The 18,583-nt window shown below is 40.0% G+C and overlaps 2 protein-coding genes across 2 annotated transcripts; both read right to left on the bottom strand.

Moving 5' to 3' along the window:
* Positions 1-202: 202 nt before the first annotated feature.
* On the bottom strand, positions 203-991 carry LOC119729999 (ficolin-2-like). Its single transcript, XM_038202790.1, has one exon. It carries the CDS (start codon positions 953-955, stop codon positions 203-205), a length of 753 nt encoding a protein of 250 aa, XP_038058718.1. The 5' UTR covers positions 956-991.
* An 8,065-nt stretch (positions 992-9,056) lies between these two features.
* LOC119729998 (microfibril-associated glycoprotein 4-like) lies at positions 9,057-10,898 on the bottom strand. The gene is made up of 2 exons (XM_038202789.1): positions 9,959-10,898; positions 9,057-9,124 (listed from the first exon to the last, which is right to left on the bottom strand). Exons 1-2 carry the CDS (start codon positions 10,896-10,898, stop codon positions 9,057-9,059), a joined length of 1,008 nt encoding a protein of 335 aa, XP_038058717.1.
* Between the last annotated feature and the right edge of the window lie 7,685 nt (positions 10,899-18,583).

Raw genomic sequence — 18,583 nt, 5'->3', positions numbered from 1 at the left:
ATTTTATAATACACAGTTCCACATTGCATTTTATGGAACGAAACTGTCACATTTTTGTTGTCATGTTTATCCTGAGGATCGACCTAAAAAACAAAAAATTATATTCATTAAACGTACCTAATAACATTTCTGCCCACTCCACCCCCACCCTAAAGAAATATTGATGAAATTTTGCACAATCCAATTCATTGATACCGAACAATTAATTGTCTGGGTTTATCAAAAGTTTTATTTTCAAAGAACAGCTTCTGAGTTTATAACCCGGGCCTCTCCAAGACTTCCATACTATACCATTCCAAGCAGTTCCTTGCCCAAATCTTCCATTCAAATTAGAACGATAACAACTTTTATACCACCATGCACCACTGCGCATTTTGGCACAGGAATTTCTATAGATGTCATTGTCTTTGTCTTTAGATGAAAACATCATTCCATCGTGGTATGTGAGTGAGTCTCCTGCAGTGCTGTGGGTATTGTATGAGTTGACTTGGAGTTTGTAGTTATCTCCATGAATCTGAAAGTCGTCATATTCAGCCCAGGTCGTGTTATTCTCCCAGTCCTCTAAGTCAATTCGTAGTTGCCACTTACCTTCAGTCTCAGTCAGGCTGCGTAGGTTGTCATTTCCAAGCCAGAACTCACCAGACAAGCTGCCAAAGCCAACCTGGTAGTCAGTCCAGTTGCGGTAGAAGTCAACGCTGCCATCTTGACGCCTCTGAATGACGATCCATCCCCCTCCATCAGTCTCCATGTCACAGTAGACCTGTAGCCCATTATTGAATCCAGCTGGAAATATCGTGTAGATACCACCCACATTATGACCAGCTTGAAGGACCTCATCACAACCTCTGAACTGAGGCACAGAGAAGAGAGATGTGTCTACATCATCATCAAAGTACACACTGCCGTAGTGTGTAATGAAATCAGCAGGATATTGCATCCTTGTCAAATTGTTCATTTGACAAAGTTGATCTGTTTTATGATAATTCACAGATCGGCAGTTGTCATCAGCATGACAGTAGCTAACACAGCGGACAGCAGACTTGACATGTTTCTCTCTAAATGTAGAAGTCTGAAGTGCACGATTGTCTGCAGCAATGAAAATTTTCTTGAGGTTACTACAGTGTTCTCCGTACAAACCTTCAACAGTTAGCACAAGCACTGAGACAATCGCCAGTCTGAGTTTAATTATCTTGATGATAGAGAAGTGGAGATTTTGTCTATTTTCCATATTGGCACTTCTATATTTTATCATATATGTTTTGCTCAATTTAAGGAAATGCTGTGCTGCATGCTGCATCCAGTGTCAAGTTTACAAACTGCTGAGAGATTTGTTAGAATGTAAGTAGAATCGTATCGTATGCAGCATCAACCACCAAGAACCTTTTAACCTGTAGCAGTGTTGGAGTAATATGTCCCCAAACCCGAGAACCGATGCTTAGCAAAATATAAATAATATCACTGTCACAAGTTCTTGACATGTAGGCCTACGCGGAGAAAGCTGATTGGACGCTTCAAGTCACATGTGTAAGCCTTAAATTGATTCCCTCATCTCCAAACGTAAGGTATGGCCTCAGAATTAATATTGCGTTCTAGTATTCCAATTATTGCCTGCTCTCTAGAACTGGTTACAAAATACAATTCAATAAACCTCCGAGACGTTAATTGCATTCTGCACAATACGGTGCAGTTCACTTAATGGTAATTGACAGGAGTTGATTCACATGTCGTCCCCAAGGCGTCCTTTGTTACCAGCGGCAGTTTCCCTCGCCTTGCTCTATATTTGATGGAATCCTGCTGATCAACCACATATGAGATATTTAAATTTGAGATATCTTAGGCTTGAATTTTCATGTAAGGTTTTAGTCTTTAACTTTAATTCCAGTAATCGTCATACAGACATCTAAAACTAAGGGGTGAAAAAAATTAAGACACCATTTTTAATTATCATGCTATTTCATGTTTCTGATGGTAAAACAGTGTGTATCAAACCAGGTAGATCGTGCGTCAATGATTTTGCTGCTCATTTCTTTCTAACTACTTTCGCATTTTTGTGTCAGGTGGTAGAGACACCACAAAGCCGTTATAATAGTAATGAGGTGATAATATAGCGCTTTATACCAAAGGTCTCAAAGCGCCAAGCAATTATTACCCCTGTTCATCAGGCCATTAGACCATTATTATTTTGCAGCAGCTCGAGATCAGCGCATTCTGGTCTCTTACTTGACAGGAACTGACCAGCATGCGGGAATATCAGACGTACAATTAATGCAGGAATAGACAGGAATCTAACTTACAATCAAACAAATTGTGGAAATGTTAGTAGAGATGCCAAATACAAAAAAGGTGACGTCAGCACTTGAAAGGGGCCCCTAGCGGCACGTCATAGAACTTTTTAAAATTTCAAAACCATTTGCAAATTTAGTTTTTACTAAATTGCTCCTAGATATGCTTTGGACAAACGCAAATGACTTTGCGAAGTTTCAAGACTTCATCCTGACGTCATCAAACCGGACGTTAATATAAGGAGAATCAGAAAGTGATCAATTTTCTGTGTTTTTTTTTTCAAATCAAATTCATCATTTGATTAGTTCGTATCCAGTAAAGATGTTCGTGGCATCATAATGGCACGAATATTTTTTTGTCAGCTACACTGTTGCTGTGACGTCATCAAACGTAAGTAATGTGTTATCAATCCATACATTTGTGTCATTTATATATTTTTAAAAGATTTTTCATTCTGATAATAATAAACAAAATAACATTTGTAAAGCGCTAGTATCCGCCTAAAAAGGTGCTCATGGCGCTTGAGGAGAAAGTCGAGTTAGGATTGTGTGTTGTGAGAGTAAGCTTGGTTGTACAGGTGAGATTTTATGTTTGTCTTAAACGTTGTGATGGATGGAGATGATTTGATAGCCAGAGGGAGTTGGTTCCACACTCTGGCTGACGCTGCAATAAAGGATCTGGCACCCCAGAGAGTGGAGGTCCTGGGCTCGTGAAGCATTATGAGCTCATTGGAGCGAAGTCCGGTGCGTGCTGTTGAGTACGGGTGGATGAGCTCGATGAGATACTTCGGGGCATTGTTGTGGAGAATTTTGTAAACGAATAGGCCAAGTTTGTATTTGATTCTGTGTAATACTGGAAGTCAGTGGAGATCTGCTAATACAGGAGTGATCTGAGAATGTTTACTAGTGATAGAGATTAGTCTGGCACTGATATCTTGTAGTCGCTGCAGTCGTTTAGTTGATTTAGGTGAATGCCATACTATAGTGAACTGCCCAAGTCATTTTTGAATGTGATGAGTCCTGTCTAAACTAACTGAATTTTCATTTTGCGAATTTTTAACTGATGACGTCTCAAACCGGAAGTCACGTTAAACAAACATGAAATCTATAAAACCCAAAACGATTAATACTTTGAATTGTTTTGAAGGTACCAGTCCTGAAGCCAAGAGGAACGATTGTAATTGGTCAGTGTTGTGTGTTGGGAGCACGAGCTTGTAAACTTGAGTCTGATTGGCCAATATTGGCAGGGTCATGATATTCATATTCATGAGTATTGAAGTGGTATCTCAAAAGGAATTCCCAAAAATATGTGTTCAGTCTGATAAGCTTAGACAATGATTTTGAAAATAATGATATTTCAATTTACCAATGGCACAATGTGAATGTGAAAAGATGATCACTAAATTATTGATATAAAATGACAGAAGTTATGTGTTCTATAACCCATTGTCTATTGTATGACTATTGTATTTTATTGTCACGCACTTTTCAAGAAAAGTTGTATCGTGATGGGTGTTGAAAGGAATTATGCTAGGCTAAAACTTCATTTTGCATATTAGAATTTTCTCAGCTATGATAGCTTTTCAAGAAAGATCCCGTGGATGTTTGGTACCTTTAAAGTACCAAAGTCGTGTTAACTCTGCTCCGCTGTCTTTATTTTGTATTTAATTTACAAAACCATTTCTAAGCAAAGAAACAGTAGCTCACCTCTTTTCCAATAAATTTCGAAAAGGTGGGGATAAAATAATCTGAATATCTCCCTATAAATCATGTATGGCTCTTGAGCGTATCCCCACGGTACCCACTCTATATTTACAGTGTGTGTAGTGTGCACACACAGTCGCGAATTTCTATACTCTCAAGGACAATAATAATAATAATAATAATAAGCTTTATTTACAGATGTTCGCCATGTCACCTAACAGATGATTTTCAATGGGCCATCTGATCACAATGCTTTGTAATTCCCTTTGTCCCTGTAATATAACACTCTCCCATAGACTAAGTACTCGAGGACTGAAATGATCTTTTGTTCTCCCTTTGTGTGTCTATCCTCGATCGCAAAGCCATGTAAGAGCGCACGTATGTCATGAATAATTCAGTATGTGCTAGACAAGTCCCAACCAATAAGAAGCAGAAATGTTAATGATATCCTTTACCACCCTCGGAAAACGTTCGCACACGGGTTCCCCCAAGGGTTATCAATCAAAGTTTGTTTGAAGCCTTGGTCACTGTGATTTGTATATTTTCATCAATCTTATTTTTCCCATTGAATTGAGCTTAAATTCCTGAAACTGGTCTCGGCTTTTTTTTTTTTAAATATTACCTCTATATCAGTAGTTCCACCTTTTGAATGTTTTCTTCAAGGGTTACGTGACATCTTCAAGATACCATCGTAAATACGCCATAAGAATTTAATATATGCTTGGAAGAATGCGCTGGGGAGCATGCGGAGACTAATGGCTATTGGAAGTCACTTACAATCCATTTTATCTGCTTATACTGCTCATAGAAGGGTTATTATGCTCATTCGCTTTGAGACCCAAATTCACCAGTTAAATATGTATGAAGTACATCAACCTGAGGGGCGGAGCTAGGCTGATGATGAGAGCGGGACATACCAGGACGTCCTAAGTAGGCCTTACCGAAGGCAGAAAGAGAACAACTGCAAAATGGACAAATTGTTGAAACAAATATGCCAGACCGGTGTCAACTGAACATTTATTGATTCCTCATCTTGCTTGGTATAAGCATTATTCCATACGCCACTACAGGTGGCTAAGGAATTGAACACCACACTTTTCTTTATTTTCTGGATTTTACTGAAATCACAAGTTATCATTTACCCGTGCTCTGATGGTTATGTTACCGTTCTAATGATTATAACTATTTTCTTCCACCTTTCCAATGATGGAAAAAATGTTATTGAATTGAAATCGGTGTTGATTTATTTCAAGAATTGCATGAGTCAGTGACAACCTGTCTAATAAAATATTTGGTGCTTTGCAAATTTTCGGCAAATTTGTTATACTTATCTCATGTAATCAGTGCAATAATTAAAGTCTTAACTATTGAAAATATTGTTAAATATACCCTCATCATTGGTGGATCCAGACACAAAATCTTTACTTAAAGAAATAAATGGATTATTTCCTTCTAAAATGAAAGTTATTTTAATTTTATTCAAATAACAAAAGTGCTCAGAGTTTTGTTATCCCAATTTTTATCAAATATTTCCATATTATTTCAATTCAAAAACTTGGATCAACCATTGATTCAGATTTGTAAACATACTTGTCCAGTAAAATGTGCCATTAAACATCCATACATTAACACAAAGTAAATTGGTAGAACCACGGTAAATTGACTTCAATTTAAGATAATACTGTAGCGTGGACCAGGGGTTCTTGTCCCTCAAGACCGGTAACAACGGAAAAGGGGAGCGGACACAGGATTTCCAACAAGAAAACTTTTTATTTTATCAACAAAACTCAGCGGATAACCTTCCGCGAAACTGTCAAAACAACAACAACTACAACGTTACACTTGTGCTCTTTCAAAACACACTACAGATAGCAATGTATCACAATGTATAACAATCCACAGGCCGCCAAGGCACTTTGCCAAATCCCCTCCCGCGCGCGCCAAACCACAAGCATCCCTAAATAGAACCAAATTTCCGGTGCACGCCCAGCAAAAAAGAAACAGGTGAGGGCACTCCGCCGGAGGCCCTCCGCCGGCGGCCCTCAGCACCGCCGGCGGCTTACAACAGATTAACATGGCAACAAAAGGCTATACAACTGTCCGTTACAATACATTCAGACATTGAAAACATTAGAAACCATCTGGCTTATAAATTGGCTATACTCTCATGCAAAATTACTTGTCAAAGACTTTTTAAATCTGCATTAACAAATAATATACCTTATGCATTGCAGGCATCTAAGACAGTCTTCTAGGTTTTTTTTTTTTTATTCAGTTACAATAATTCAGAAGGGTTTGCTAATGCCTATTTCAGCAACACAAACATCCTAGCCCTCGTTCTCTCTGTCTGTCAAACGCATAAGGTACATGCTTACTGCTTTTTACAAAGTACCACTAAAGCAATATGACAAAGCCACTCTAGATATAGTTTCCCTCAGTAATATTAGCAACATAGTACCAACCATTTACTAATATAAAGTAGTATAATTCAGGTTTTTTTTAATTGATATAATGTGTGTTTTTGTTTCTTCAAATAAATTAATAGTTTTAAATACACACACGACTGTGATGCTATTTTATCGTGAAGTTGCGGTGTTTTATTGTCAGGTGCCACTTTTTGTTGATGACGGGAACCTTTTGGTTGACGGTGGTTCATTGTTCACTTCCTGTTATGAGGTTTTAACCCTTTACAGTTATACAGGGTGAGTAAAAAACGAAACCCAAATGTCGGGACCACTGTTGGTTAGTACAAGAATCATTCAAATCACTTATGTCCTTTTCAAGTTGCGGAATGTTAAACACAAGCACCGCTTGAAAAATCTGTCCACGGATCACAAAAAGGTAAATGGTTTTTTTCAGCAAAACGAAAACAAATCACATAGGGATGTGTGTGAATTGTTTTCATTTTGCTGATAGAACGCACCCTTTTTGTGTGATCCGTGAACAGAACTTTAAAACGGTGGTTGTGTTTAAAATTCCGTAACTTGAAAAGTACATAAGTGATTTGAATGATTCTTGTACTAACTGATAGCTTATGAATTGGGCTTTCATATCCTACATTTTGAAAGTGCTTCATGCAGAACTTTACTAAAACAATAGTCCCGACATTTGGGTTTCTTTTTTTCTACTCACCCTGTACATGTATAATACTAACTGCAAAGCACTCGATTGCCGCACGCAAATATTAATTGGCGCCCTCTTTGTGCAACTTTTTACCGGCGCAGCCCGCAGTTGCAGCCGGAAGTTTTGAAAATCCAAATATTCGGTTACACGCAGTTTCGAGTAATCGATACTAAATTATTCGAAATTGTACAGCCTTATATCTTACTCAGTTACATTATCTAATGTCCATATCATTTGTTAAAATTCTTTTTAAAAACATCTACACATATTAATATCACTAATAATCTACTTTTCCTAAAATTAATCTGCATAAACCTTATCCTGCAAAGGTGCACATTTAATTTAAAAATCGCAACCTATTAGTACATTCAGTAGAACGGTAAACACCAAAAAATGACCAATATATAACATAGTCCAACACAGCTTCGCATACTTAATATATTCATAGTACAAATATGCATGCATTATTTCTTGCTACACAGCTACAGGGTTTTTTTTCAAACAAGATATCAAGTAAAAGTTATCACCAAACAATATAAAACAGCTCAGGATTGCTCCATTTACTGCCTTATTCAGTGATTTATATCACCCCGACGCAACATTCCATATTATAATAGATTATGCGGTACCTGCTGCTATATACATTAGATTCGAACCGACCAACCGATCCCGTTAGCTCGGTGGTCGAGTGGTAAGACATCTGCACTAGACAGCAGGAGGTCGTGGGTTGGAGTCCCACCCGAGTGATTTTTTTCCAACTTTCACGCAGGAGGTAACACACTGAGTATACAGTGTTCAAACGTCGGTGAAGGGCAAAACCTAATTTGATTTATATCGCACCGATGCAAAAATTCCATCTTATAATCATTTAGAGCATGTCAATTAATTATGGTGGATGTGGGGAAAGCTGATTGGATGTTCATGGTCAGATGTTCCTGATAGGAACTTCATCATCTTAAAAAGAAAAGTGTTTATATGGCACCCCTATTGTTTTTGTGGTCAGTTGCTACTCTAAAAATATTTGTACCAACCAGACGTGGATTTCTAATGAACTGGAAATGATTGGAATTAATTAAAGTCTCATTCTGACGTCATCATGTGTAGGCATTGAAATCAATGAATATGAGGTCTCTTGGACAAGCTCCATATTTTGTCAATGCCTCTAAACGAACATGACCTTTGAATTATAATATCTCATAATGTTGGAACTAGATATCAAACTAAAAATGTTGGTGAAATGTAGAAATCACTGTTTTTTTCCTTTTAAGGGTTATTCCTTTATTTAATATGAAATAAAGAATTAAATTGACGAAAAAAAGGAAATTCGTTGTATTTCTTTTTAGAAAGAATTATTCCAACATCACTAATTACATGTATTACATTTCTCATGACCACTAACACAACTTTTCATGACCGCATACACTAGTTTCTTTAAAAGGCACCAACAATTCTTTCAAATTATCTACATTGACCGATTGTATCAACATGGTACCAATTGATTCATTTTCAACACAAGCGCATACATTTCTTCTTTAAAATTTTACCAATTATTTAAATACAAAAAGTTGTATAATCTAATGCAATATCAGCATAGTATATGTCCGTCATTTCATCCAACACAGATATATATGTGGAGAAATGATTTATGATAGTGATTTGTTGTTGCTCATTCACAAATTTGGCGAACAGAGGGCGCTCGCCTACTCACCGTTAAATTGCCAATAAGCTGGCCTGCCCAGGTGTGTGCACAATATTCTAAAAATAGAACGTGTATCCATGCAGCGCAGGGATATGTCTGCCAAGACTGGCATTCGGTGTCGTGTAAGATAATATAGGGCCTCACTAATTATTGTTTGGTGCTTATAAAAGACTGTATCTTACATAATGTGGTTGTTAAGTATACTCTTTGAATATTACTAAGGATCTTTAGAGTGACACAAATGCTGATTACTCTAAGAGAAGGGAGAGGTAACCCAGACAGCGGTAAACAGGCTTCGCGGGGCAGTGCTCTGGAACTAGTGACAAACGAGAAGGATAGAAATCTGTGTCAGTCACGGGGAGAGACGAGCGAAATGGCCTCCGAATTGGGGAAAATAGAAAGATAATTCCCCCGAATACCGCTGGAAATCATGATGAAAGATACTGTTTGCCGTGCTTAGCCTGGTGCAGCGACTGGCCACCTCATTCCCTTAGACTCTTAGAAACCAATGGAGACGAATAAACAAATGAATGAATAAATAATCAGTGATTCTCTGGTGAAACTTCATCTCCGCTGTGTGTGTATGTTAACTCGCCCCCAACGAGACTCAAACCCCACGGCGCTACTACTCCGCGCTCACTACATATATTAATTGTACCAACATAGTGACAATAACACAGGTGCATATCCTTTTCTCAACAAACAAATTATTTCATGAGGTACAGCATCAAACAGTAATTTTACCAATACCAACGTAGTACTTAGTAGCCTAAACTTCCATCTCCGGGAGGGGAATTGATATTTACATTATTTTCTTTCTCACTTTATACCTACCAAATACTAACTATATTTTGTCAAAATGCTATCATATATTCAGTGTCCGCATTTTGTGAAAAGAAACGTACCACAACTCTCTTGTCATTTGTATATACCCTCAATTAAAAATCTTGTCATTTCCTGTAAAAAATATGTCTTGCCAAATATCGATCACCAATAACAGCTTTACTGCCCCCATGGAACTTGTCAATGGATACAAATCAAATTTCTTTATTTTTAACACCCTTATTTTCTAGTTTTTCAAAATGTTTGATTTTCATCGAACAGCCTTTCAGATAATAGTAATCTTTCCTCCACGATTTCCATACTATACCATCCCTAGTGGTTCCTGGCCGAAATCGTCCATTCAAATTAGATTCATAACAATTTTTATACCACCACGCACCTTCACGCAATTTGGCACAGAACTTCATTCTATTTGTATCATTGTCCTTGTCTTTTGTTGAAAACATCATTCCATTGTGGTATGTGAGTGAGTCTCCGGCAGTGCTGTAAATATTGCACGAGTTGACTCTGAGTGTGTAGTTGTCTCCATGAATCTGAAAGTCGTCATATTCAGCCCAGGCCGTGTTATTCTCCCGGTCCTCTAAGTCTATTCGTAGTTGCCACTTACCTTCAGTCTCAGTCAGGCTGCGTAGGTTGTCATTCCCAAGCCAGAACTCACCAGACAAGCCGCCAAAGCCAACCTGGTAGTCAGCCCAGTTGCGGTTGAAGTCCACGCTGCCATCTTGACGCCTCTGAATGACGATCCATCCCCCTCCATCAGTCTCCATGTCACAGTAGACTTGTAGCCCATCATTGAATCCAGCTGGGAATATCGTGTAGATACCACTCACATTATGACCAGCTTGAAGGACCTCATCACAACCTCTGAACTGAGGCACAGAGAAGAGAGATGTGTCTGCATCATTATCAATGTACACACTGCCGTAGTGTGTAATGAAATCATTGGGATTTTGCAACCTTGTCAGATTGTTCATTTGACAAAGTTGATCTGGTCTATGATAATTCACAGATCGACAGTTGTTATCAGCATGACAGTAGCTAACACAGCGGACAGCAGACTTGAACTGTTCCTCTCTTAATGTAGAAGTCTGAAGTGCACGATTGTCTGCTGAAAAAAATGTTTGTTTCACGTTGCCACAGCGATCCCGTTGGAAAGCATCCACATGAACGAGAAAAGTGAAGATCATCACGATCATTAGAATCTTGTTGCTAGGGCCGTTTAGACATGAACGACATGGCTTTTCCATATCGATATGATTTCGATCAGATTAGAAAATTGAACCATTTGGCGTTCTGACACTTTAACAAGACTTAATACATCTCGGGATACACAAACATGCTCAGAATTGTTGTATGTCAATTTCCGAGACAAAAAGGTTTAGTCGATATCAGTGTAAGATGTCAAATGGTAGAGTGTGGTAAAATTGCTCAATTTTCTGAAGTGACAAGCAGAGACAGCAGTATCGCCGATGGACGTGGGAAGGGGTGATTGGTTGTTTCTGGTCACATGTTTAAAGCTCTTCGACCCAGTGAATGGCAGGTTTCCTACTCGACTCTTTCAATCAATATTTTATGCTAAGTGCTCTCCTCAATTGCATGTCCTTTCAAAAGTGGTGCACTTGACTGGAACTTATTGGATATAAATAGCATTGAATGCGTCACGTACCTATTCCGCGGCCTGTTATCATCAGTTTGAAGACATAATATGAAATAATAGGCAAACGAGACAGTAGTCACGCAGTTTCCAGTGTAATTTGTTAAATTGGCAGAATGGAGTATTTTATGTCTTTCTTTATGATATTTATCGTCAATAATATCCAAGGATATTCCCCAATACAGCAAAATGCATTGTTCCAACATCATAAATTATTTCATCAAGAGTGGTAGAAAACACTTTTTCAAAACAAAACTACAAATGCATCCAAATTCTCTGCATAGACGTATTGTACCATCGTAATGTGTATCGATTGCTCCATCAATAGTGATACGCTTTATTTGCACAATTTTACCAAACTTATTACTCAACACAGCTACATGCACTGCATTTACTAAGACAATACCTTTTTGCAAGCCCCACACTGATTGTACCAACAAAGTACCAATGAATTTCGCCACTATGGCTGCACACACTAGTTTCACCAACATTTCACCCATTTGTCTGAATTGTTTGCGTGGTTTTTTTTTTCATTATTTTATAAATGCCATTCTTCTGTGTTGTGTTTATATGCAATGTAGGTCTGTATCAACACGTAAACTAATTTTTTGAAAACTTTTTCATAGTTAAACTTGTACCACTGTCTTTCGTTTTCATCTGATAAAGGGCATTTTTTATTTAAAAACAAGGATTTGCTTTTACAGAGTTTAATTATCGATCAGTTTTCCTGCCCCTCCTACTTTTAAAGAAATCCTGATGAAAACTTCACAATTAAAGAAATTCAAATCCTTTATTCAACATTAAAAACTTTGATCCTGTTTTCCAAATTGTTTGATTGTCATAGAACAGCCTTTGACATTTTAATGATGAGTCTGTCATCAAAATATAATTTCTCATATTATATTTCCTCGAGGTTCAGTTTTCATGAATAGCTTTGTTATGATTACTTCAAGTATAATATAATGCACGATAACTAAGGTCTTTCAATATCCAACATTGCACCTGTGCGATGTCAAGCATGAACTATTATTATATTATTGTCTCAAACCAGTGTTATTAACCAGTGTCTTAAGTATATTACCAAACTATAACCAATTACTTCATCTAAAACATGGTTTAAATGCTAACCACAAAGTACCAAGTATTTATTGCAGCTTAGCAGTAAACACTAATTTTACCAACGTAATACCTATTATTGCATCCAACTGCAAACACAATATCAACCCAAAAACCCCCAGTCTATTTGATATGGCTTTTTGTTCGTGAGAACATGAAGTTCTGAAAACTGGAGGAATCTTTCACAATCCACCATGCATCACCGGTGTACTAGTGGTTTCAGTTAAGGCTCGAAAATATAAACTGTATGCACGTTACAGGATACTGCTGTGGATGTGGGGATATCTGATTGGATGTCACATGTTTCCAGTTGAACAATTCCTAATCTCCGAAAGCAAAGTGTTTATATGACAGTCTCGTTGATATTGTGTTGGGTTGCTGCGCTGGAAATGTTGTGTACGATACACAAGTGAATTCAGTTCAATGAACTGGAATTGATTGGTATACAAATGTTTATGAGTGGAATGGTAAGAATATTTTGATAAGTTCAAAGATTGATTGTTCCATTCAACTAGGCGAAGTCGAGTTAAATAATACATTCCATCTTTCAACAAATAACATAAGGAGCTATTGGCATGTCCCTCTCTTAGTGTAGAAGTCTGAAGTGCACGATTTTCTGCAGCAATAAAAATGTGTTTGCGGTTTCCACAGTGATCTCCTTGGAATCCACAAACCAGAACTAGAACTGTCATGATAACTAAACTTATGATGAGAATCTCTCTGCCAGGGTCATAGAGACATGAAGTTTCCATCCCGAAATTATTTTTCTGTTCAGCAGATGTAACTAGGTCTAGTCTTGGGTTACTGAAAATGTAATCATCTTGCAGAAAACCACGTGGTATACGAGTATACAGAGAATTGCTGTAGATGCCATGTCACGACTGAGTTTTTCCGCAAAAGGAGTCCAATTGATGCGCAACACTGAAGTGTTCTTATTACTGTATAGTAATGAGTAGATACCACGGTCGTACGATCTTGCAAATGGACGTGGGAATGAGTGATTGGTTGATTCTGGTCACATGCTCGAAATCGTGTTCGAGCATCACCATAAAATACCCTAATAAATTAATATTAATATTGAGTCCAATTTTCTTAACTCCCTGCAATTAATTGTAAGCACGCTTGAGGCTGGTAATTGAAATGAAGTTCAGTTGACTGGAACTAGTTACAAATCAATGTCATTGAATGCACCGTCTACACGTCTGTCCTTGGTCTATTGCCATTAATTGGAACGTGGAGCTATTAAACGTGAGTCCAATTGAAAGTCCATGGTCACAAGACAAAAGGGATAGGAGTCGTGCAGTTTCCATCTCATATAGGCCCTAATTTTAATATCGATAAAGCATAGATGGCGCAGTTATTCTTTGACATATTAGATCGATTTGCTAATTTTTTTTTTCGTCCTGCTAGAAATGCGGCTACACACACTCTACCAAGCTATTGTTAATTGCATCAATGATATTAAACTCCAGTTTCTGCTTGCTCTTAAGTTACAAGATTGTCACATCATGATAAGAGTACAGATTGCAAAGGCAATGGTATGATGTTGTCTCTGTTAGAATTTTTACTGTCTTTGGTAAATAAGGTATTAGGCAGTCTGCAGCTGCGTACAGCCCCCTACGTACCCCGAAAAAAAATCCGTCGCCCCCCCCCCCCCACCCAATGGCACCCAAAACAATGTGAGGAATAGTTCATGTTATTTGGTACAATTATAAATCTGATGTCTGATTTCTTCCAATACGACGTCCTTATGGGCGGAGCTAGGCTGGTGATGTAGGCGGGACATCCTAGGTAGACTTCCTAAAGGCAGAATGTTAACAACTGAAAATGGACAAAATGTTGAAACAAATATACCAGACCGGTATCAACTAAACATTTATTGATTCCTCATCGTGCTACAGTTGGCTAAAGACTTGAACATGACACTACATATTCTGGGTTTTTTATGAATTCACAAATCACCAATTACTTGTGTTCTGATAGATCAATTATCGTTCTCATGGTTATTGTTATTCTTTTACCTTGCTTTTGATGGAACTAAATGTTATTGTATTGAAATTGCAATTAATTTACAGCAAGCATGAGTTAGTGACATCGTGTCTGATAAAATATTTGTGCTCTGCAAATTATCAACAGTTTGCAATGTAATCAGTGCAATAATTTAAGTCTTAAATATTAAAATTATTCTTAAATATACGCCAATCATTGAGGGATCCAGACACAGTTTTTTGTTTAATGAATATAGATTGGGCTTTTTTTCACTCCAATTAAAACATATTTTCTTAGTCTAATAACAAACATGTTTCGAGTTAGGTTATAACAAAATCCCAATATATATATTTTTCCAGTCAAGAACCTGGATCAATCATTGATTTTTTCAAACAAGTTTGTGCAGTGTAAGGTGCAATACAACACATATATGTCTCTACATAGTAAATTAGTAGAACCACGGTAAGTTTACCTCAATCTAAAAAAATATTTTCAGACATCGTGAACATTAGAAAATGTCTGGCTCAACATTGGGATTTATAATCTAATCCAAATTACATCTAAACGAATTGTTTTCAACCGACTTGACAAACAATAAACATTTTGCGTTGCATGTATTGCAGAGGTTGTTCATTGTTATATTAATGTATTTACAACAATTCACAAAGTGTTTGCTCATGCCTATGCCCGTGATACGAAACCTTTGCCCTCTGACTCCGCCCTAACGCATTAGGTCTATGTGTACTGATATTTAAGTTCCAAACATTTCATCTAATATATCTAACACTGTAACTTTACCAGCATGGTACCAGTAATTTCAGCCAAGATCGCTGCTTTCACTAAATTTGCTTACACAATACCATATTTTATTAAAAACAGTTTTAAACACTAATTTTAATAACAATACACCATATATTTCACCTAACATAGTGTAACGAACACGGCCGGGTCACGTCTGCACTGCGCGCTGCGTACGTGACACGCGCGTTGTACTTGTGTTACTGGGCAACAAGCCAGGTTTTTCGCGGGCTTTTAGTAGCGCGCTCACTTTCCAGCTGGGCGTCGAACTGAGAGGATCGTGCTAACGATTCGGACAGCTTGTGCGGCAGACTAGTGACTCGTGCAACTTATTTGACAGGAAAGATGTAAGTGGAATAAAGTGGAATAAAGTTATATCGATCACAAGAAGAATTGTTCCTGAACCCAACATCTGTGTCCGTGTTTATTTTACTTTGCCATTTGTCTGTCTGTGTGCCGTCCACGTCCGTAGCTATTTGTCACAAGCACCCGACCTAATTTTCCCTAGCAAATCCGCCCTGAAAAGCCCTTGACCGCACCCAGACACGTTACATTGGTGGCAGCGGCGGGATATGAACTCTTTTGTGTTATGATTTTAATCCAAGCTAGGCTTAGAACGTAGGTTGTAGGGAATTTTCAAACCAAATCCCCCCCCCCGTGTCCGACAAACCGCCCGGAAAACCAGCCAGCCGGCCGGAATTCCAAAGCCGCCCGGAAAACCAGCCAGCCGGCCGGAATTCCAAAGCCGCCCGGAGAACCAGCCAGCCGGCCGGAATTCCAAAGCCGCCCGGAGAACCAGCCAGCCGGCCGGAATTCCAAAGCCGCCCGGAGAGCCAGACAACCGGCCGGAATTCCAGAGCCGCCCGGAGAGCCAGACAACCGGCCGGAATTCCAAAGCCGCCCGGAGAGCCAGCCAACCGGAATTCCAAAGCCGCCCGGAAAGCCAGCCAACCGGAATTCCAAAGCCGCCCGGATCGAGAGCCAGCCGACCGGAATTCCAAAGCCGCCCAGAGAGCCAGCCAACCGGAATTCCAAAGCCGCCCGGATCGAGAGCCAGACAGCCGGCCGGAATTCCAAAGCCGCCCGGAGAATCACAGAACCGGCCGGAAACCATAAAGCCGCTCAGAAAGACAGTCATTGTAGTCTGCTAAATAAATAAAAGACAGAATTAATTTTGCTGTGAGAGAAAGAACGATGGCCTTTGCGATGAACTGTGGAACTGACTCCCACCTGCTTTCATCACCACAGGGACAAAGTCGGTTGTATAAGCTACTCACCAGAGAGTTAGAAGAGGTTGGTAAAGAAATTGAAACCCTGTCGGCAACTATAGCCAGCAAATATGAGTCAGTAAACACCAAAAGCATGCAACACGAACCCAGTGGTGCTTCACAGCCGGACCAATATTTCTTGAATAGCGGAACTGAGTCCGCTAGACCCGGAATAGAGAAAGTGGTGCCTCGACAGAGCACCCCATATGGTGTTCCAGATTCCAGGATTTCCAGCCATGCCGCCGCAGGCTCCGAACCAAGGTTTAGCTATGTTCCTGATTCACCGCCGATGGAGAGCTACCAACCTTTCCGGGCGGATCCAACCCAAAGTTTACCCAGTCGGTTCAGCGTACAACTGCCTAGGGACCACATCAGCCCCGATGCTTGCATAGAAAAGAACACCCATTTCGCAGAAGAGGTGCAGGTTGGAAAATCACCTGCTACAGACCACAGCGGAATCAAGTTTGGACTGCGTTCTGACAAAATGCACTCCAGCAAATATAGTGATCGTCGTTCCACCGGCGAACAACTAGCGCCAGCTGACCTAGCCCCCGGTACCGGCAAGCCGGCCGGAATGAACCCATGGCATTACGGTGTGCAGTCTGGAAATGCGAGCCAAGCCTTTGCAAATCACATGGAAGCTGACCATTCATCTTTGAATGCAGCGGCCGGAAATCGCCGTGACCTGATGGCCACAAATACCTCGACCCGCGAGTCTACCTCTGCTCACCAGAAACCAGGGCCGGCGCTGACCGAAATTTTCCCTCCTTTTCCTCAACTCACAGAGTATATGAGTTACAGTCCAGGTAGAGAGCCAGGCCGTGCAGACAGAATTGCTGACGCTACGTGGCCTGGGATAGAACCTCCAGTGAGGTTTGCACCATTGGGGACGACCCTGGTTCCCGACCCGTCTTGCTACTTGCATGAGCCTGAGCGTAACCTAGGCAGGACACCGGATTTCTACACCAGCAGTCAGCCGTTTGCTAACTGTGACAAAAGAACGGCACCTAGGCCTATCGCGAAACCGTTAGGAGGTTGTGAAAAAGTGTCAAGATTGAGTCCAATCCGAGGAACACCAACTGAGCCGACGGTAGATCGGGAAAAGCCTAGTCAGCCAAATCCAAAAATACCAAAAGGGAAAGACCAACCGCGGGAGAGACCTTTGATGAAACCAGACCGTTACGACGGAAAGACATCATGGACAGCTTAATACCACAAGCACTTTGAACTGTGCGCCGAACTGAACGGCTGGCGTGAGCGCGACAAACTTCAATACTTGGCAGTATTGCTAAATGGTCCTGCTCAACAGATATTAGGTGGTTTGCCTAAGGAAACAACAGGTGACTACAAATTGTTGGTAAAGGCTCTGCAGGCACGTTTCGACCCTACGGGCAGACTGGAATTGCACAGAGCGCAACTAAGGAGCCGCAGGCAAAAGAACACAGAGAGCTTGGTGGAAATGGCTGAAGACATAAGGCGATTGGTGGACAAAGTCTATGTCGATCTCTCGGCAGACAGCAGAGACCGCATGGGTAGGGATCATTTTCTGGACGCTCTACAAGACAGCGAAATCAGGATTCGGGTCATTCAAATGAGGACAACTACCCTTGACGACGCACTGGCAGCGGCAGTTGAATTAGAAGCTTTACAAAAGGCCGAAAAGGCCCGCAGCACCTTTGAGCCTAAGAAAGTACGGGCCGCCGCAGCACGGGTAATTCCAGAAGGGCAAAGCAGTAGTGATGTTCAGCAAACAGCAACTGCCCTTCAACAACAAGTCCAAGAACTGGCAGACCAACTGCAAAAGTTGCGGAAGTCCATAAACACCCGAAACAAAGGCAAAAATCGAAGAGCCGATGGAAAGGGACCTAGGTGCTACAAGTGTGACGAATATGGTCACATCAAGCCAAATTGTCCCCAGCTTGCTAAGGACAGAAGTGAGGAGAAGGGGGAGGCGACAGTTCAAGTTTCAAACCCAACAAAACCCACGGGAAACTGTTAGGAGCTGTGTCTGTGGCCCAAGACGCAGCTATTAGGGAGGGGCCTACAAAAGATCTACTGAGCCGGAGTGTCACTGTTGTTGGAGAAGGATTGCACATGGACACTGTCA

The sequence above is a fragment of the Patiria miniata genome, unplaced genomic scaffold (genome assembly GCF_015706575.1).
Source record: "Patiria miniata isolate m_02_andy unplaced genomic scaffold, ASM1570657v1 HiC_scaffold_22, whole genome shotgun sequence".
Classification (NCBI taxonomy): domain Eukaryota; kingdom Metazoa; phylum Echinodermata; class Asteroidea; order Valvatida; family Asterinidae; genus Patiria; species Patiria miniata.
This window is presented reverse-complemented; position numbering and strand designations above follow the sequence as displayed.

Bases quoted from the DNA above. Each gene is read 5' to 3' on its own strand.
- LOC119729998 (XM_038202789.1), bottom strand. From the start codon at position 10,898: ATGGAAAAGCCATGTCGTTCATGTCTAAACGGCCCTAGCAACAAGATT. The intron at 9,125-9,958 runs GTATAGTATGGA...GTTTGTCACTAG, and splicing joins GCCAGGAACCACTAGGGATG to TTCCAGAGCACTGCCCCGCG.
- LOC119729999 (XM_038202790.1), bottom strand. From the start codon at position 955: ATGAACAATTTGACAAGGATGCAATATCCTGCTGATTTCATTACACAC.